The 22,111-nt window shown below is 21.1% G+C and overlaps 2 protein-coding genes across 7 annotated transcripts in view; one reads left to right on the top strand and one right to left on the bottom strand.

The window, feature by feature from the left end:
• Window positions 1-4,783, top strand: part of Pak (serine/threonine-protein kinase PAK 3-like protein) — a 39,486-nt gene extending 34,703 nt beyond the window's left edge. For all 6 annotated transcript variants that reach the window (XM_011507092.1, XM_011507090.1, XM_011507087.1 and 3 more), the window contains 4 exons: window positions 191-308; window positions 1,770-2,552; window positions 4,097-4,315; window positions 4,390-4,783. In XM_011507092.1, coding sequence (XP_011505394.1) covers window positions 191-308; window positions 1,770-2,552; window positions 4,097-4,315; window positions 4,390-4,497 — 1,228 coding nt within the window. In that variant the 3' untranslated portion in view covers window positions 4,498-4,783. The remainder of the gene's footprint in view (window positions 1-190; window positions 309-1,769; window positions 2,553-4,096; window positions 4,316-4,389) is intronic.
• A 4,289-nt stretch (window positions 4,784-9,072) lies between these two features.
• Window positions 9,073-13,196, bottom strand: TfIIS (RNA polymerase II elongation factor). Its single transcript, XM_011507084.1, has 4 exons — window positions 13,128-13,196; window positions 12,885-13,062; window positions 12,469-12,827; window positions 9,073-9,550 (listed from the first exon to the last, which is right to left on the bottom strand). The coding sequence occupies exons 1-4, from the start codon at window positions 13,194-13,196 to the stop codon at window positions 9,215-9,217; spliced, it is 942 nt and encodes a 313-aa protein (XP_011505386.1). The 3' UTR covers window positions 9,073-9,214.
• Window positions 13,197-22,111: the final 8,915 nt, after the last annotated feature.

Below are 22,111 nucleotides of genomic sequence, written 5' to 3'. Positions count from 1 at the left end.
TATAAGTCTAGTAGAAAAACATTTCATTAAATAACTTGGTCACATGCGTTGTATATTTCCTTTGATAAATTTGTAAACATACAAGTACGCAAATTAAAATGAAATTGAATATAAAGTGATTAGTAAATACGACTATTTTTTATATTTTATTGAATAGAAAATTGTCAAGTAATTAATTTTTAAATTACAGAGTAAGTAGTAGTAGTCCAAGTAGCACACCAACAGATGCTTGTGCAACTAGTTCTGAACAAGAAGATGAACCACCGCCTCCACCTATAACAGTAAGACCAGAGCGTACAAAATCTATTGTAAGTGCATTGTATTTATTATATATATATATATATATATAGATAGATAGATAGATAGATAGATAGATAATTTGTATTACAATTTTAAAAAATATTAAAATCGTACGAAATGAATGAACTATTATTTATTCTTATTAGTTATATAAAAATTCTTTTAATAAAATATATTTTTATTAGCATTTATACATTTCAATTTTTATATTTTGTTACGCAAAATAAAAGAAAGGCAATACATAATTACGGTACTGGAGTACTAATTAGTTATACTTTGGACTTTTGTAATATATTATCTTTTCCACATATATTAATTTGATTTCCTGACTAACATGAAAGAGATAGAAATCACAACCTGCCATTAAGTAACCACAAATACATATAGAATACTAAATTATAAAACTATTAGAAGTGTACTAAACATTAGCATCATATAATATATAAATTAGATTAAACCATATAGAAGCAAAACCTTATCTATAAATTTATTGTTATTCTAAAGTAGAAAGTACCTAGATTTGTTCAGAAGTAAGAGCTTAAAGCTCTATATTTACAATATAAATTAAAAGAAACTTGCAATGTATTCTCTTTTAGAGTATTTCCTTATTTGGTGTAAAAGCAATATGGATTTTCATTACCAGTACTACATAATTAAGGGCTCTCGTTCGACTAAAGCAGGGGCTGGAATTGTTATAACTATAAGTCGAACCTGTGCACGTGCACATACGTTTACATATATATATATATATATATATATATATATATATATATATATATATATATAAATAGAAATATAAATATATATATATATATATATATTTATATATAATACAATTAATTTGGTAGCATTCATTGATGCTAAATTTCTGCGCCATTATAAAATACTAAGAAAGATACGGGTATTATTATACAATTTAACGAGCTATCTCTTCGCAAAAAAATCTTTAAACTGCTTTCTTATTCATTATAATCATATGCATAAAAAACAATGCGTAGTTGTTGTTTTGATTTAACACTTCATTGGATAAGCTGCAAGAATTTAGATGGCACTATCACTAATGTTTTGCCTTCTCAACAAAAAAAAAAGATCAGTACAAATTAACTTATGCTCTCGTAAACAATTTAAAATAATTTTAAAAAACAAAATTTTTTGACTAATAAAATCTTAAGAATGTATAGATTTTCTGAATTATAATTAATTACGTATGTTATAATAAATAAATTGAACAGCAACAAAAAACTATTCGTTGCAACTTGATTCAGGGCAATAGAGCTTATTATTTATCCAACTAAAATAAATTATTTGAATCTTTTACCAATATTAATTTAATTATTAATAAAAAAAATTCAATTAAGAATTGAATAATTATAAACAATTATATTTGTTTATATAACATGTGTGTATATATATATATATATATATATATATATGTTACTGGTAATTTTAACATAAATTTTTTTATACAGTATACAAAACCCATTGAAGAGGAAATCATTTTACCATTCACTACTTCAAGTACAAATTTACTTCAAAGAAATGGTTTGCCACAAGTACATCAATCGTTATTAGATAAGAATAAAAATCAAGCTTTATCAACACCTACCATAACAGCAGATCAATCACGATCGGTACAAAATGATAAAACGCGTAAAAAAAAAATGTCAGATGAAGAAATACTTGAAAAACTCAGAACTATTGTAAGCATTGGGGATCCAAATCGAAGATATACTAAAATGGAAAAAATTGGACAGGGTGCTTCAGGAACAGTGTTTACAGCAATTGAAAGCTCAACAGGAATGGAAGTAGCAATAAAGCAAATGAATTTATCACAACAACCTAAAAAAGAGCTTATTATAAATGAAATATTAGTAATGAGAGAAAATAAGCACCCGAATGTTGTAAATTACTTAGACAGTTATCTTATTGGAGAAGAATTATGGGTAGTAATGGAATATTTACCTGGAGGAAGTTTAACAGATGTAGTAACTGAAACTTGCATGGATGAAGGACAAATCGCTGCAGTATGTAGAGAGGTTTTACAAGCATTAGAATTTTTACATTGTAATCAAGTTATTCACAGAGATATCAAATCAGATAATATTCTTTTGGGATTAGATGGTAGTGTTAAGTTAACAGATTTTGGTTTTTGTGCACAAATATCTCCAGAACAAAGTAAACGGACGACCATGGTTGGAACTCCGTACTGGATGGCACCAGAAGTCGTTACTAGAAAGCAATATGGACCCAAGGTATTCAAAAACAATAAAAATAATATTTTTTGTTTATTTTATTTATTTATTTAAATAATTTTTATTTTATTTCTCGTAATATCAAGCATATAGTTTTAAAAAATATCGAAATTACACAATTTAATCCTTTAATATATTAAGATATTCAATTAATTCATTTTCCTTCCAAATATGTAAATTTAACAAAGCAGCATATGAACAAACACAATATTTCTGATGTTAAATATGTTTTAATTGAAATATAAATTATTTAAAGCTCGTAATGTATGTTGATGTAAATTAAAATTTATAGTATTCACTTACTAAAATACTATGTTACCGTTCCTAGATCTATCAAGTTTTTATTTGTACACTATATTTGTTATTGAATTATTATGTTAATACAAGGGTATAAAAAAAATTTACCAAAAATTCTTGTTAAACCATAACATGGTATTCAGTATTAATATCGTTAATGGAGTATTCAACATTACACAGAAAAATCGAGAGAACTAAACTTTATACATAATGTGCTTATTCTCTACATTTTTAAAATCATGTATTAAAGAAGATGATACGTATATGTATATATTATTTTTTATAATTCTATACTGTTAAAAAGGGGTCAAGATAACAAATATACTATTTTTCTAATAGATTATCTGTAGAATGTAAACTTTAAAATCTGTTTGACTTCCTTTTTCAACAGAACTTCGATTCATCTATACTTAAGCTTTAATATGAGAATACTATAACATACATAACTTAACTAGTGACACATATTTTAATATATTACAAAATTATATTGTAGTAGTTTTCATTCTTTTGATATACTGTAATCTTTCTATTGAAGCTATGTTAAGAGAAATTAGAAAATAAATAATTTCCTTCATTCAAGCCATTTTTAATTGTATCATGTTACTTGACTTTTATAATTATTAAAATTAAATAGCTAGTTTATTACAATTAAAAGAAGTACAATAGAAATTTGATAAAATAGTATCAATTGAGTTTTACATTTATTTTTTATTATTTAGCTTATTAGCAATCAATGCATCTATATAATAGTTATTCAATTGTACATTTTTTTTCTTCAAAATTTTAATATATACTAAATATAAGATGGATAAAATTTGATAAAATAAATTAAAGTATTAATGAAGGATTAGAAATTATATAGACCACACAGTGTGATTACATATAATATTTTCGTTTTGTACTTACTTTCATCTAATATTACATATCATGGGATTTTTCTGTAACTTAATAAAAATGGATATTTAAGATTCAAGTACAAACCATTAGTTTTGCAATGTAAAATTATAAGTACCTTAGAAAATAACAGTTTTAAAATAAAATTATTTTCAAAATTAATATATTTAATATAATTAAATTTCATTCATTATATATTGCAATTATAATTTCACTTTTTTCAGAGTATAAATTTTAGGAAAATTGAATTATTTTATAAAATATAATTTAAACAAAATAATACAATTTAATTTAAATTGTAGTTTGACTTTAAGTATTTAAAATATTTTTATTTAAATATCTTATTTTAATAGGTTGATATATGGTCACTAGGAATAATGGCCATTGAAATGATAGAAGGTGAGCCACCATACTTAAATGAAAATCCTTTAAAAGCATTATATTTAATTGCAACGAATGGCAAACCTGATATAAAGGAAAAAGACAAATTATCCAGTATTTTTCAAGATTTTTTAGATCAATGTTTAGAAGTGGAAGTTGAAAAACGGTCAGCAGCTTCAGATTTATTAAAGGTAATTAAATATATATTTTTTAATACACATATATATTTATATAATTTTTAAAGTGCAATTTTTTTTACTTTTAGCATCAGTTTTTGAAGCTTGCAAGGCCACTGGCATCATTAACGCCGTTAATAATAGCAGCTAAAGACGTAGCTAAGGAAGCGGTAAAGGAAGCTGCTAAAGGACATTAAAAATAGATGAATAAAGTTATTGATAAACATTTTTTCAGAAATGAGTTTTCTGCAATTGACACTAGTACAATAATAATTTTTTTTACAATTTTAGAATAAAAAAATCTTGTACATACATACAAATGTATGTATGAGTGTGCGTGGGTGGCTGTGGGTATATTTGTGTGTGTGCGTGTGTGTATTTGCGTGCGCGTGTGTGATACTTGCATATAAATACGCGCGCATATATGCAATAAATTGATTATAATGAATCAGAATTTCAATAAAATAACTTTTGTGAAGCAACTACTCATTTATTTTAAATTAAAAATTTTAATCAGTCCTTAATACAATTAGTACACGAACCTTTTTAAAATATAATAAATATGACATTTAAAGAAATAGAACTTCTAATTTTGCATTATTATATATAAAATTTATTCAAAACATGTTATACAATTTATCCTTATAAATAAAACTTGATTGTTCATTTCTATCAAATTTTCCATTTATTAAATTTATGCTCTATTAATATTATATTAAATGGATTAAAAAATTATTTATACTAATATTATAGTAGAAATATTATGCGATTAGTAAAATAAAATTATAATCTTTGTATGCATTAGAATGAAATGAAAGTGGTACTATACCTTTTTAATAATTAAACCTTTAACAATTTTTATTCTGAATGAAAGCAAAGATAAGCAAATATAATTTATTAGGAAGTTGTTTTACTATAATATATATGTATATGTTTAATTCAAATATATGCTCTTGTAATTATATTACTAAAAAAAATTTGAGATGCTAAATATTACAATGCAATTTTATTTTAAATATAATATAGAATAAATGCATATGTACAAATAAAATAAATTTTATATTGATTGTTTATAAATTTAAATAGTATTTGCTATAACAAATATATATTAAATAGATTCAAAAATTGTGAATAGTTTTAATTTATTTACTTTTTAACTTGTAATAACTATTGTAAGATTTTTAAATAAAATGACTGTATTTTCATAGCTAAAAAATTTTTTTTAAGATATCAACACTAAATGCTTCAACGGAAATAATCATATTGAGTAGGTATGAATGTGGGATGTTCGAAATAGTAAAGAATAGTAAATATCTCAAATGACTCAATTTATTTCCTTTGTTAGTACTAGATTGTCCTAGATATCTAAAAATTAACCATTCAATTTTTATTGTAGCATTTTTCTGTTGTTTATTATTTATTTAACTACTACTTGGTAATAGAATATTGCAGCAGTACTTATTTATATGTTCATAAAATCTTTTAATTTATTAATAATGCAATTTGCCTGTATTTGAAATAAGATGTTCAAATTCAATACTACTTTAGATAAGAAAGTATTATTTACTTATGCTGTCCGTGGATCTTATTTAGTATTATCTAAATAATGTCATTAAAAAGATTTATAAAAGATAAAAGAAATTTTCATATGTAATACGTCAGAAAATGTAGAAAAGGAGCGTCAAAATATAAGTTATTAATATCTATATAATTATGCGTTTCAGCAATAAATTTTTGCTTTTTAAAAAGTAGTAAATTTATAAATAATGTTTCGTAATATAATTTATGTATTAATAAATTATTTTTTTACAAAGAAAACTCGAAGCGGTGTCTGTAATTCAGTATATAAAATAAGAAACATTCAAAGTGGATTTTCATTTACAAAACTATTTTTGATGTGGAAGCTAAATAACTTCATTTTTTTAAATCAACGTTTTTCAGTAAGCATTACCAATTGCGACTTGCAAAAAATTTAAATATAAAATTTACCTTCAATTTAAATTCAATATAATAAACAAATATTGTATTATAATATTATTTAACCATTATGTAATTATTATTTATGTAAATTATTTTGTAAACCTGGTTATTGATTAATTTTTAGTTTAATAAAATAATATTATTTTATGATTTTATTTGTACTTAGTAAATATTTATTTACATGTTATTTTTCTTTATATTTAATTTAATTTTTACATTTGATGGATTCCACCTCCTTCACAAATAATTTATATTACAGCGTAGATATAAATAGATAATGTTACATGAACGAATATGAATGGAAAATTTAATGAATATATGAATAGACATTTACACGAAACAAAGTAGAGTTTGCGTGTACCTTTGTATTATTTTAAGTTGCGTTTTCATTATTAATTACGTATTTCAGTTTATTATTTCTATTATATAAATCTCTTATCCTTAAATGATTTATTATTTTATCATCCACTATAAAGTATTTGTAACTATTTTCTAAGCACAAAACAAGAAAGATTTGACTGTTATATTTTAGAACTTATTATTTATAATTTTTACATTATGAATTAATTTGTATTTTATTATTCTTTTATGAAAAACCAGATAACGAATTATATATAGAAATCCCGTCTTCGTATGCAGTACTTTCAAAAGATTAAAATAATATTCTATTGGCTCATTTATAAAGATTTAGAAGCAAAGTCCAGTTTAATATGAAGAATCTAATAGTTGGAACAGTATTAAATTAAACTATAATTGGATTATATTTAAAAAATATATATGTATTTTATGAAATTTTATTAAAAAACATACTTATGCGGCTTCATGAAAAAAATTATATATATTATATAAATATTCAAATGCATAAATAAAGAATATTGCTTAAAAATTTGAATTTCTCCATTAGTGAAACTATTAACTAATAAATTAAATTGAATAGACGGATGGCAGCTCTCATATCTCTATTATTTGTCACATTTTTCCCATATTGTAAATAAATTATGATTTAACTCTCCTGAGTGTCGTAGGATTTTTAACAGAATTAAATTTTGATTCTCTATTACATGCGTATAATTATTCTTATAAAATAAATATTTGTTTACATCATATATTTTTACATAGTTACAGCGTTTATAATTCAAAGTGATTACAAAATTTTTATAATTTTAAATATTTATATTAGGATATATAGTGAGAAGTGGTCAACTACAAACGTATTAAAAGAAATTAAAAAAATTATAATACTGTACACCGTAAAAAATTCAAAACAGTTTTATTGTTTTGTTTTGAATATTCTAAATATTTGAATATTTTAATATTTATTCAGCTATGTAATAAGTCAAATATTGGAAAAAATTTTGTAAAACAGTGAGCAAAGTAATATTATATTATACTATTTTATAAAAAAAAGCACAATACATAGTTATTTATTTTTATTTAAATAAATTTTTTATCAAATTTTTATTTGACAAGAATAAACTTTCAAATGCTAAAATATCTACTTACTTTCTTGAGTGCCTTCAGCACTTTACTTTATCGTAATCATCAAAACAATTCTTCTTTATAAGACAATTGTTTTTTTATTTCATATTTACTACTTTCATTTTTATTAATTACTCATATATTTTTAATACAGACTAACAGTGAATTATCAAGTTAATACACGTATCCAGAAAAATATTACTTGTCACATTGTACTCTTAAAATTGGCTTAGTTTACTTTACGTTATAAGGAAAATACTGTTATTCCATCTTGGTAATATTATTTGACTTATCAAGATTCTTATTTTTACATTTTTAATAGAATTAAAATCTAATAATTTATACGATTTATATAAACTAAGTTACAATAAAAGAAACTTATAAGTTATATTAGAATACGTTTATGACCGATTTCGTTATATCAAATTACGTCAATTAATTTATATTAGATAAATAACTAACTTATTTATGAGCAGTCTTTGTTGATAAATATATACAGTTCACTTAATTTATATATTTATATCAATCAATATTTGAAAAATATCTTAACATACCCATTAATTTACTTTATTTTCCTACGTATTATTTTATAATCAACAGAATATTATTGCAATTGATAATTTTTTAACAACTAATTAAAATCTTTTAGTGTTATAAGGATAATGGATGATGAGGTAAATTACAATAGTATCGTAAGAATTAATATCCAACTTTTTATCATTCTTTATAGTTTCTTACTTTTACTTTTCGATACATGTTATCTTAAGTTTGTCATAAGTAATATGTATATTTGACCTGTGTAAATATCTAATTAAATTCTTTATGTATCAAATACTTCATTTTATTAACTATACCGTAAAAATATAACAGATGTATTAAAAAGTAAAAAAATTCAATTATAATTATTTATTTTACAATTTTTATTTATTTTTGAAAAAATGTTTACGATTAAAGAACCTTTATATGTAATCTACATTGATTATTGTATCTTCACTGATAATTTTGTCACATTTGTTTTAAAAATTTTATTATAGAAAATTGTTTCATCAACGATATCGTTAGCATACGTAATTTGGTAGCTTTTTAAAAAGAGAAAAAAATTTAAATAAAATAGATTGTCTAATAAAAAAAAACTTAATAAATATTAATACATAAACATAAACACAAAATAAATTTAATGGCAAAGGTTAGAAGATATTTTGAAAAATATAAACAAAATTATAATTTGAAATTAAGTCAATAATTTCATTTATAAGATTTGTATTTTTAATAGAAATAGTGACACAAGCAATGTATTTAACACGATCGGTCAATTAAGAATATTGTTATTAATTTTCGATAAATTCCTTTTCAATATATTCAATTAGAGCCCAAAACTTAACTTAAAACTTTGTCTATATATATATGAATAAAATTATATACAAATGAATCAATGAGCCTCTTTTTAAATTAAATTTAACAAAATTTCCATCGATTTCCACACTCGTTGCATAAGACAAAAGTTGTCATAGGTTCATCAGCAGATCGTGTTTGTACCTGATTATAAGTACAATTTCTCTTTTTACACTTTCCACATTTTAATAAGTCTGTTTTAGTTCCTTGAACAGTAGCAAGTTGAGCATCATTAATTGCTTCCTTTTTAAACTGTTCTCTTAATTGCTTTATTTCGTCACTTGCCATTTCTTCAGCAGTCATAATTGCTAACCTTGCTGGAGTTATAGCTCCAATAATAAAATTAGTTCTTAAAGTTGGATTTTTAGAATCTCGCAAATTTGCTACTCTACTGCGTACCTAAAAAAATTTCATTAAATATTAGCACTGTTACAATATTAATATGTAATCTTACAGTAATATATTTATTATTCTGAAATGATAAATATATTAAACATAATAAACGGATATTAAAAAATAAGTGTCTTGATTTAAAATGTTTTATTATTTTTGTATACAAAAGCCTTATTGGGAATAGGTAGACTTGCTATAGTTTTTTTTTAAATATGATATATATATATATATTTTTTATAACAAATATACTTTACAGGTGGTTTTTAACGAGATGTAATATTTATTGGTATTTTTATAATAGCAGAATACACAAATATATAAAATATGTTATGACTTCATGATTACTTTAATCTATCAATTACTAAAAGTCGAACTATTTTCTAAATACAATTCGATGTGATTGTACAAATCATCAAACCATAATACGTAAATTAACTTAATAATATTCTGTTGGTGCTGCCATAAAAAAATGACAAGAAAATTTTATATATTGTTTTATTCAATAATTATATTAAATTGGTCTTATAAAAATACCTAGTAAATAATAATTTTTAAGTTGTGTCAATATCAATAATTGCCTAAGTTTTATCTTTAGAAATATTAGGTATTAATTTTGATGAAACTTGAAATATTCGTAACAATAAAAATATTGTTTTTCATGAGATTATTATATTATTTTTTTGTTATTTGATTCTGATCAAGTTACTTGATAGTTGGAAATTTTAAAACTATTTTTCGGTGTTAATCTCATAAATCATATCATTACAAGCCAATTTTCGTATTAATACTTATGTGTAAAAACTTTGATATAAGGACTGGTACTGTTCAAGCACCATTCTATTTACTATAAAACTATCTTGAATACTCAGCTTATCGATCAATTTGTTATTTATTACTTTTTAGTTGAGTTCTATTTAAGCATATATTATTTTAATTTCTCAATTATGTCTATACAGCTTTATATATTAATATAATAAAATCGAAAATCTTAAATAATAACTTTTCATTTACACTGGCGTCATGAGTAATATACAATTTTATTAATTGTCAATTAATTTCCATAATTAAAATGATAGTTTCCGACGTTAAAGCATTTATATTATAACAGTAATTCTTTCTTAAATATTTTCAGCCGAATCTTCATAATTTATTTTGTAAAATACTATAAATTTCATTCGATTTAAATCTTAATGTTTTCTACATATCATCCATTAGTTTTATGCTGTAAAGCAACCAAATCCTCGCAACCTCTATGAATAATCAATAACATAGAAAAATAATAATTTGATTCTATTTGAAAATTAATACGAAAAATCATATATAATCATTTTTTCTTAAAAAATAAAATTAATTTTGAATATTGTATTGAAATCTATAATGTATATTATTATACATAATTTATAATTCTAAATATATAAATTCTAAAATATATATAATTATATATTTTATAATTCGAATTAAGTTAGCTGTCGTCTGCAATTATAATTAATATCTTATTTTGGTGTACTTACCATCATTCATCATATCATATTTTATTTATCACTATCATTAACATTTGTTCCTCAAATAAAAAAAATTAATGTAAAAGTACTACTTGGTTTTAAGATTTTACCACATTAGGATAGCATTTTTTACAAAATTAATAAAATACAAAAATAGGTTGTAATTTGTAAAAAAAATATTACATCAGTTGATTACAAATTCTAATAAAAAGCTCTCTATTAAAGTATAATAACATATATTTGTAAAGAAACCCTGACATTATATTGTGGCTACCTTACAAGAGATTACATTATTTGAATGGAGGTCAAAATATTAACTACATACTAAATTAAATACATGGCTGTGTCAAAACCAAAATTCACCACCCATGAAATAGATTTTATTGGTAACTACTATAATAATGTACAATCATATCAATGTAGCTCTCCGATCAAATAAATGTTGCTTATCTTAAAAACCAATGGTAATTCAATATTTCTTGAATATTTTATATATTAAACAATATATTACAATAAATGTTCTATACATTAGATATTACATTATTTCAAATTACCTCACTTTATTGAGTACATGAGCAAATTAACATTCACAACTATACAAGAAAATGTGATAATTATCTTCATAAAAATGGTTGAGAATCAAAATTTATTTAAGATAATGTTCCTGAGATAATAAATACATTAAATGATAATTCAAATTTGGCTTTAAATATTAATGACTAAAATATTAAAAATATTATTAATTAATGAATGCAATAATTTTTGTTTTATTTTTATTAGAAGTCCAAAACCAGAAATTGTACATTTATAACACACGATAGAAATAAATTTAATTTTTATTTATTTTTATATTTTTTCATTAAATGCTAATATACAGTTTGCATAAGTTAATTAAATCTTCATATTTGTTTTATTCTATTAAATACAGTTTAGAATTATTTATACTGTATACAAATAAGTTTTATTGCATGTATATTTATATTTGGAACAAAATTGGATATAGATATTATTAACAATAATTTCTAATTTTTCAATATAATATCTTAAGATTAACTTTTTATAATATAAGAATTCTTCAATCACTTTATAAAATCGATGTCACATTGATATTGAGAGGTTGCAATTTACAATCCAATAAATGTCGATTAGTTATTAATAAATATATTTTTCTTTCAATAACATAAAAATCATTTGTACAACTTATAGGAAAGCCAGTTGAAAAATAAATTGAGTTAAAGAGTAAATATTAATCTAGATAATCTTTTAGAAAATTACATAGAAACATTAAATTATTTAATATATTAAATTGATTTCTTAGAAAAAAAATGATGAATATAAATTAGTTATTTAAAATAATTACCAAAAATTTAGAATGCTCTGTATTAATGACATGAACTTTTTAATAGAAAATAAATTACTCACTCTGTTTCTATACTTATTATCAGTATTCTTAAATTCTGCATAAATAGCTTCTTCAAGTTCTTCAGCTAACTCTTCAGGACTAGCACAACCATCTATTGTTGTACCATCAACTCTTAAAGCTGCTGAAAGTAATTCTCTACATTTTAGCCGTACTGCATCAGTAGTAGTAGGAGCTGGGAAAGAAGACTGTTTCTTATATAAGTCTTTACTGGATTTGTCTTCTTTACATTTAATATCTTTATTATCAACAATTTCTCTTTCTCTTTTTAAATCAATATCTTCTTTATTTTTATCGAATTTATCATCTTTCTTCCTTGAGCTACAAGATGAACTTGCATCTTTTGTATCTTTATTAGGACCTGATGCAAGTAAATTAATTTTAATAGAAATTATTTTAACAATATAACTTTACATACCTGAAAGAAACTTTTTCCAATTTTTTATTAACATTTTAGAAAGTGCTATTACTTCTTCATCTCGACTAGATTTTCGTAAGGCATTAACAGTCATTCCAATACGTGTTTTCTGAAGTAATTCTAAATTTACTGGTAACTGCTGTAATGTTTTTAATAATTCTAAGGCTTGCTCCTGTCCCTGTAAAAAATATTTATTTAAAAGTAAGTATCAAGATTATGAATATATTATTAATAAGCTAATACCGTTCCATCACCAGTTGACATTTTATTTAATTTTTTTTGAATTCGTAAAACTTCTTCTTCGGCATTCATTTTAAAAATTATTAAATTAAATTTTTCTTTATAATTAGTTCAAAAAACAATCGTAATATTTTTGAAGTACTACACACAAAAAATCTAAATATGTTACAATGTCAAAAAAAATAATGGTGTATAGTTATAAAACGACTAGTTTTATAAATAATTTGCTCATTATTTATTGAATTACAATAACGACATTTTTGTTTGCGCATTTTATATTTAATAAAAAAATTGAAATAAAATTTTCGGATTAAATTTTAGCAGCTTAAATTCATATAATTTTTTAATAAATTAAAATATTGCAAACATAGTCAAAACATTATATATACATATTAAATAAAAATAGAATTGATATTAAACTTTATAATATTAAAAACATTATGGTTTATAAAACGCATGCGCACTATAAAATAAAAACTACGATTCTACTTTTTTTTAATTGATGAAAGTTAATTTATATTTTAATGTCAATAATTACATTAATTTTTCTTATATTTTCTTCATTTTAGACTTTTTAATAATTTTTTAAAGCATGTAAATATTTATATTACTTTAAAACTTTCAAACGTACATATTATTCTATTTTATTGAAATAGTTGCAAAATATTCTTAATATTTAAATGTTTACTTATTATTGTAAAATAATAATGTTCTTTTCAATCTACTTGTCGTAAAATCTTATATATATTTAATATGCATATATAAAGTACATCATGAAAACTTACTGGATTTCCTATAGTAATAACTAAAGTAAAGAATCTATTATATGTAGAATTTAATCTTTATGTCAATATTTTTTTGTGTGCTATATTTCTAAAAATGTTAATGTATATATTAAAAATTATAATATACAAAAACCTATGTTCCATCTTTTTTATTTATTATTTTTATAGTAATTTTTTTAGAAAATAAAAATAGCACTTCAATAGTGTATTATATTTTCTCAAAAATATACAAAAATTAGTAAGACATTTATACATAATTTACATAAAAAAATTATGAAAATTTTCATACTTTTCAAGATATTACAATATTATTATTAGATAATAAAAATCGATTATTATTTTTTTATTTTAATTGATAAATACAAATCAACGTTGATATATACAATATTGTGTCAGGAAATATATGGATTTTTGTTTGTATTTATAAAAAAAATGGAATTTCTATACTTATCAATTAAGATATCTTTATTATTTTTGGTTCCATTATATTTGAATGTTATTTATATTCTTCGTGTAATTCGAGATTTTTCAATAAATATTAGATATTTACTATTGTAGCTATGGTACTTATAACCAAACAATATATTTATGCTGATATACATCTGTTTGCCAATATAGTATTTAAGGTGTTAAACTTAAATTGAATAGCGAATTATTTTACATTATAAAGTATTTTTTATTTTATTTGAATACGTGTTAATAGTCTTTGATTCATTTGTATACCATATCATTTATAAAATTGTAAGTACAAAAATGAATCATATACAAAGCTTTTCGATTGATAAGTGAAAAAGTCGTGATTTTATTTATTTATTTACCTTTTATATGAAAATTCGCAAATGTTAACTTCACCTACAATACCGAAATATAATTTTGTTTTAGTATAATAATTGGGTTTGGCTAAGTTACAATATGAATATATGTATTAATATTGTTTATATACATATGCATACGGAATTAGTTTCGCGCGTGTCATAGAGCTTTAGTATTTCAAATTCCAATTTCAAATGCATTTTCGGAGAAAACAATTATACATTTTCGGAGAAAAATTCTTGAATAGCAAAGTAATATTTGTTTGTAAAAACTGATCGCCTATAAAGCTTCTACTTTAAAAATATTTCATGGAAATTTTCTGAATTTTATATGTATAGGTATTTGAGAAAATACGAAGCAGATATAGCAATCGCAAAAATTTTCCGTATATGTAACATTGTTAAATAGATCTTTTATATGAACTTATTCTTAGAAATATGTGATAATTAATAAATAGTTTATTTATATTAGTGCCAGCAGGTATGAAACGAAAAATAATCAGAGGATAAGTTATTTATATATTTAGTTATGTCGTATTAAAATAAATATTAATTAATAATACAGTTAATACTTTATAAACATTGGTTTGGATCAAGGTTTGGATCTTATAATATTATGCATATTGTTGAAAGCGACAAAGGTTTATTTTCAATTATATCATGACAAATTTTAATTAATATTAATGTTTCCAATATATTCTTATATATTTTACGTTTGAATCGAGACTAACAAAATTGAGTTGCTTGTTTGATTGAAAATGCTAGCATAGTTTGAAAAAGTATTGGCTTATATTTTATTTTGTATTTGTAAAGATATGCGTGACTAGATAATAAATTACTTTAAACTATAATAAATAGTAAAATTTCGAAGAAGAAAAGTGAAATAGATATATAAATAACATTCTGTTAATTATCACTTATATATATTAATTTAAAATTTTAATTATAAATGACAAGTAGAATAAGAAGACAGTGAATTGACCTCACATAAGTCCAAATTTCATGGCATGCTTAGACACACGGTTGGTAAAATGAGATTACAAAGTTGACACTTCCATACATTTACAGTAAATTTCATTATTATTTTTTTAACGAATAAAACATTTTTTGTAATTATAGTTTTTGAATAAATATACATTAAAAAAAAAATACTCAGTTAATACTGAATTTACAGTAATATAATAGAGAATTAAAATTGTAATTCGTAATGGTAATAATTTAAATTGGTGAAACTAAAATATTAGAAAATTTGTTGGAGAAAAAATGAAATTGAAAATTTGAAGGTTTTAGCTATATAATCAAGAATCCCAAAAAAACAATATTAGTTATTTAAATATTAAAAACATTTTTTATTTTAAATTTGTTTTTATTTAATAATAAAATTTTTTTAAATATTTTATTTATATTGCGTATGTTTATTCCTTTAATATTTATTTAAAATGTAAAGATGAACAATATTTTATTAGTTAATTATTTCTCAATAAATTTTATAGTTAAGTTTTAATATATAGAATTTTGTTTCTTTTTTGTTCAAATTTTATGAAAGTTTTTTATATTTTCTATAAATGCATAAAATGTAGAAAAATAAAAGTTGAATAATAGACGAGAGGAAGAAAATAAATTGGTTCTAAGTAGATTCTGAAATTTTTACATAAAAAGCATTTCTTTAAACGATGTGTAAGTAAGCTTTAAAATATTTATTATATTTTTTTAAATGAATATTTATACTCGGTATTACAAATACTTCCGTATTATATTATATATAATACATACTATATAATCCATATAAATATTCATAAAATAATTAAAAATTTATTGAGACTTTTGATTATTCAACCTAATAGATTTTTAATATTTTTCTTAAAATAATAAACGTATATTGAAAAGGCTATGTTTCATTATTGCTTTAATAGTTAATAATGATATTTTACTTATAGTGGTTTATTTTATTCATTCTATATGAGAACATTGTATATTTATTATTTTTAATACTATTTTTAGATAATGATTATCGATTTGTATAATTATTGCATTAATATTATGATCGGATTATATCATTTAATAGAAAAACTTTCAAAACATTATATTGAAAAGCTTTTTTGCATTAATTTGTAAATTATTTTCTTTTCATATCTTAAATATAATTTTTTAAAAATATTTTTTTCATAGATTTCATAGTTAATTAGTTTTATTATGTACAGGTTAATATTCCACAGTTAGATACGATATGCGCATGCGTGATATTTTGTTGTTCCCATTTAAAATCCTATATAAGTATCCAAATAATGCCAACATTAAGCATTAACCTAAACAACGTTTGGATGAAGGAATTTATGGATCCTTACAAAACCGTCACATTTTATAATGACAAGAGAATATAAATATACGTTTTTATTTACATTCCAAAAAATTATAGTTGTGTGAAATCACACATTTTACAAATTTGTTTTTAGTTTATAATTTTTGAATATTTAAATACTATTATAAAAAAGAAATTTGTATGTTGTCAAAATATAATTATTGTATGTTAATATTTTGTTTTAAATAAGTGTATTCAAAATATTTGGAGAAAAAAAAATTGCAATGAATCATAAATTGAAAGTAAGCATTACATTGATAATATTTATTGGATTTATAGTGTAAAATAGTCAAATAGTATTTTGTAATTTTTTAATAGATTTGTAGTTTATTTATAATTTACACAAATCAAAATCTATTCTTACTATTATAAAATATTTTTATTAAAGCAAAATAGTTTTTATATTTTTTAATTTAAAATCAATTTAATTTTGTATTCATTGAAAATTTATATTTTTAATGATTGATTTTTTATTGAAAACTAACATTTAATAATATTTTAAATTATTATACTGTAACATAAAATATTATAATTAATTAAACTGCAATTTGTTTTAACTTTATTGGTACTTTTATAAAAGAATATTTTTATAAAAATATCTCATTTTAATATAAAATTGTAGTTTGTGAATTTAAGTAAGAAAAATCAATGTTGTTGACCAATTATATATTATATATGCAAACAATACTTGTTTAAAGCATTGTTTAATCATATATTTTATCAATTTTTAATTTTAATTTAATTTTTATTTTGAATTATGTCATCTAGCTAATAATGAAATAAAATTTATATTTTAAATTATTGTTAAGAAGAAAATCAAAATTTTATGAAATATTAAACTCTATTGAATAAAATGTTGAATTTAATTTTATAATAATAACTTACTTTTAATTATTACATTAGTACAATTAGTCTGAAAATGTGATTATAAAACTTACGGACGTAAGATGTTGAATAAGTTTGTAATTTGTTGAAGATTAATATTAATTGTACAAACTTGTATTTCATTTTCAATGATTTGTTTGTGTATGTTGTAGGCAAAATCTTCATTTACTAATTTAAAAAATAGCAAAGAAGCATATGTTAATGATGATGAAGATAATGATAATGATGATGAAGATTTGGAGGCATTAAGATTAGCAGCACTTCAATCATTGCAGTATAAAAAAACACTGCTTAAAGATTTATCAATTTCCAATTGTAAATCTCCATATAATTGTATAACACCAACAAATTCTGATTGCAGTACAGTTTTGAATAATAAATTCAGTTTACAAAATAAGGTATTCGAATTATAATAAATTGATATTAGATAGTATATATGATATTCAGAATTTTTCTTTTTTATTTAATAAGAAAATTTAATAAAAGAACCAATTATATATAATTATATATAATTATATAAATTAATATTTTTAATCTATTTTGAAATTTTTATTACATAATAGAAAAAATTTATATTTAAGAAATTTTATTTATTGATATTTGTTTAGATTATTAAATCATAATGAGCGTTTACATTTCTAAACAGTTATAAATTTTTATCAAAAAATTTGTTGTAACATGCAATTTTAAAAAAATTTTTAATTTTCAATTATAAGTTTTTGTTTATTTGTAAAACCACCTTCATATCCATAAAAGAAACGATAAAATATTTAAATCATTTTAATAAGAAAATGCGTATTAAAATTACTTACAAATTATTAAATATGCAGTTTAATTTATGTTTTTATTTATACTTAAATAGTGTTGATTAAAATAAATTTATAAATATCTACTGCCATTAATCATTAATATAATTTTATATTTTATAAAAATAACTTTTTTGTAATTCAATTAAATAATTGTAAAAAAAAATGAGATAAATAGCAAAACATGTATATCTTATTTACAATTAATTAATTATTCTTTCTCTTATGATCCTATAAATAATTGCTTTACGCTTATTTTTATCTGATATTATTTTAAATTATTTTAGATTAAAATTGTTTTAATACAGACATGCTTATAATGTAAAATTATAATAAATGTTAATAGGAACTTTTATACATAGTTTTATTTAATTTCATTGTTTCTTTTTAATATTTGCGGTTTATTTAAGAAATTTGATTCTTGACGTCATTTTTTTTACAATTATATTATAAATAAGTTATATTACATATAAAACTTACATGAAAGAATTTTAAATGTTTGTTGATACTTAATAAAAATAACCTACCTAATTCATTGAAAAATACTTAGTGAATTCAAAATAGAACACAGGAAAAATAATTTCTTTAATTTTAATTTATCTATTATATCATTATTTACATTGATGTAATTAAAAAGGTATTTTCGTGATTTTAAATAGCAACATTTCAGTTAACTTGGAAATAAATATTTTCAATTTTACCAACCAATAATTTTCACCTTTATAAATGGACAAAGATAAATAAAAGTGCTGCATAAGAAGAATCTATATATATTCAATGTTTAGTTTTTCCAAGTACGTTTTATTATATGAATTTATATTAATAATTTATTATCTTTGTATTTAAAAATTTAAGCAATATATCAGCTGTCAAATTCAATTCAATATATTGTAACAATTGTTTTTTTGCTAGACAATTATCATCTTTCATATTTATTTTTTCATTTACAAAGCAAAATCTTTATTTCCTCGATTATTGCCCCCTTATTGAACTGTATTGAACACAAATTGAAGTATATATATATATATATATATATATCAACTTATGTACTACCTAAATTTTTCCCTTATACTATGCTTCATTTTATAATAAAAGGACAGTGAAATCCTCATAAAAATTTCGTATAATGCAGAATCAAGAATAAAACATTATATATATTAGTTGTATAGATATAATCTCAATAATATAATCAATATAATTTTAATTAAATTAGTATAAAACTTATATTGTTTATTTTTTTAAATCTCTCTTGAAATACTTCCTCATATACAGTATATTAATTTAATTCGATAAAAAGTTAATAAAGATTAATGTAATTGGATATAATAAATACATTAACATATGCAAACATAAATGCGCGACTTTTTCGTAATTGTTATAGGTAATGAGTAATGAAGTCCGATATTATTTATAATAGAATTTTCGTGACTAACGCAATATAACCATCTCTTTAAAATAAGGTAGTTAATTTTGTTTTGTTATATACTAGCGAAAACTGGGAGATTAAAATGTTCGAATTTCGTAAAACTATCACATACATATATAAAGAATTATTTAACTATTATCAAGTATTCATTATTAACCATATTATAAAAAATAAATACCATAATTTTTTAATCTTTATTTAAAAATTATAAAATTTTTTATAATTAAAAACTTAAATAAAGATTAAAAAATTATAAAAGAAAAAAAAACATAAAAATATTCTATTTACCATGATCACTTCTATATTGCTAAGATAATCAAATACAACTGCAGTTGCGTTACTTATTTCTATGTTAATTATTATTGATTGTATGATTTTGTTAAATTAAATTAATTTTATATTTTTTATATATAGTAGATGTAATAAATCTGAAATTTTTAATCTATTTTTTATTTATTGTGATTTATATCAGAATTCCTCTGTATACTTATCTTTATTACAATAAACTGACGTCATCCTTGGAAGTACTTCTGATAATATTTATGTTTATATTATTCAATTTCATAACAAGTAAAGATATAACGTGTATTCTTCATACGTTGATTGATTCTAGATAAGAAATTATTTCAAGTCGATGTTTTGAAAATGTAAAATAGTGTATGTAACTGACGAGATGATAAAGTTCAAATACAACTATCAATAAAAATTGATAATTGTAATAAATTGATTGAATATAATAAACATATTTGAAGTTTGCATATCGCATTGTTGAAGTTTGACCACTTACAAAAAGAATATTAGAGTGGGTAAATAGCTTATAGAACTAGTGAACATATATACAATAAAAATATAAATGAAATACTAGAGTGTTAGATCTGATGTTGGATAAAAAGTTTAATGATTACGTTGACAGAGTATAGTATAAATTTCCCTCTGTCAAAAGAATAAATATCGGAATTTTAATATAAGAAAACTTTTAATAAACAAAAATATAAATAAATAAATACATTGCCGAATTAATGGTTCAGATTTCATAAATAAATAAGTCAAAGAATAAATTATTATTACATTATTTTGCTCACTAATATACATATTTAGATAGATAAAAATGTTCAACATGTTAGTCACTGATAATAATATTAAATTTGGAATATTTTGTATGCATGGTAACTATAATTTTCAGTTGATTACTATAATAGAATATTATATAATCCAGATAAATCATAAGCAGCCATAGATCTTCAGGTCCTAAAATAGTTAGTGCATATAAAATGTTTAATATTGGCTGAATAAAAAATAGGACCGTACGCTTTTTGGTGTTACTTTGAATTTTAAATTTCATGAAAAAAAGCACTATGTGTAAAAATAAATAATTATTTGAGACGTAAATACTATTATTGTGAATGATGAATGAATGATGAATTATTGTGACCTCATATTAATGATCTTAGTATACATTTTGTATTTATAGATTAGTCTTTATAATGATGGAATTAAGGTACCCTATATTCTGTTGTTTTTAGTTGGCAATGAATTTTATATGTTTATATTACTAATCGTAAAAACTTAATTATTGTTATTAGAATTAATATTGATGATTGCATATTGTACATCTTTTGAAGCGTAAATATTAAACGTACTGTAGTTATGATTCATTAAATTAACATATAAGAATATTAAGAATTAATTTTAATTTAATATTTATCAATTATTTTAAATAGTTTTAAAATAGTAACAATTTTGCTGCCAATTATTTTTATAAATATTGTTTAAATCTAAAATAGATTTATTGAAATAATTTGAAAGCTCTGCGTTGAAATAAATAATTTGAGGTTCTACTCAATTTATTTATTTGATGTAGCGGTTTATTTGTGGTTGAAATTAAACTCTGAAGATAAATACAATTTTTAATAA

The sequence above is a fragment of the Ceratosolen solmsi genome, unplaced genomic scaffold (assembly GCF_000503995.2).
Source record: "Ceratosolen solmsi marchali unplaced genomic scaffold, CerSol_1.0 scaffold6, whole genome shotgun sequence".
Lineage (NCBI taxonomy): Eukaryota > Metazoa > Arthropoda > Insecta > Hymenoptera > Agaonidae > Ceratosolen > Ceratosolen solmsi.
Note: the sequence above shows the minus strand (reverse complement) of the source record. Positions and strands in the feature narration are given on the sequence as shown.

Bases quoted from the DNA above. Each gene is read 5' to 3' on its own strand.
- TfIIS (XM_011507084.1), bottom strand. From the start codon at position 13,196: ATGAATGCCGAAGAAGAAGTTTTACGAATTCAAAAAAAATTAAATAAA. The intron at 13,063-13,127 runs GTATTAGCTTAT...TATTTTTTACAG, and splicing joins TGTCAACTGGTGATGGAACG to GGACAGGAGCAAGCCTTAGA. The intron at 12,828-12,884 runs GTATGTAAAGTT...TACTTGCATCAG, and splicing joins TTGGAAAAAGTTTCTTTCAG to GTCCTAATAAAGATACAAAA.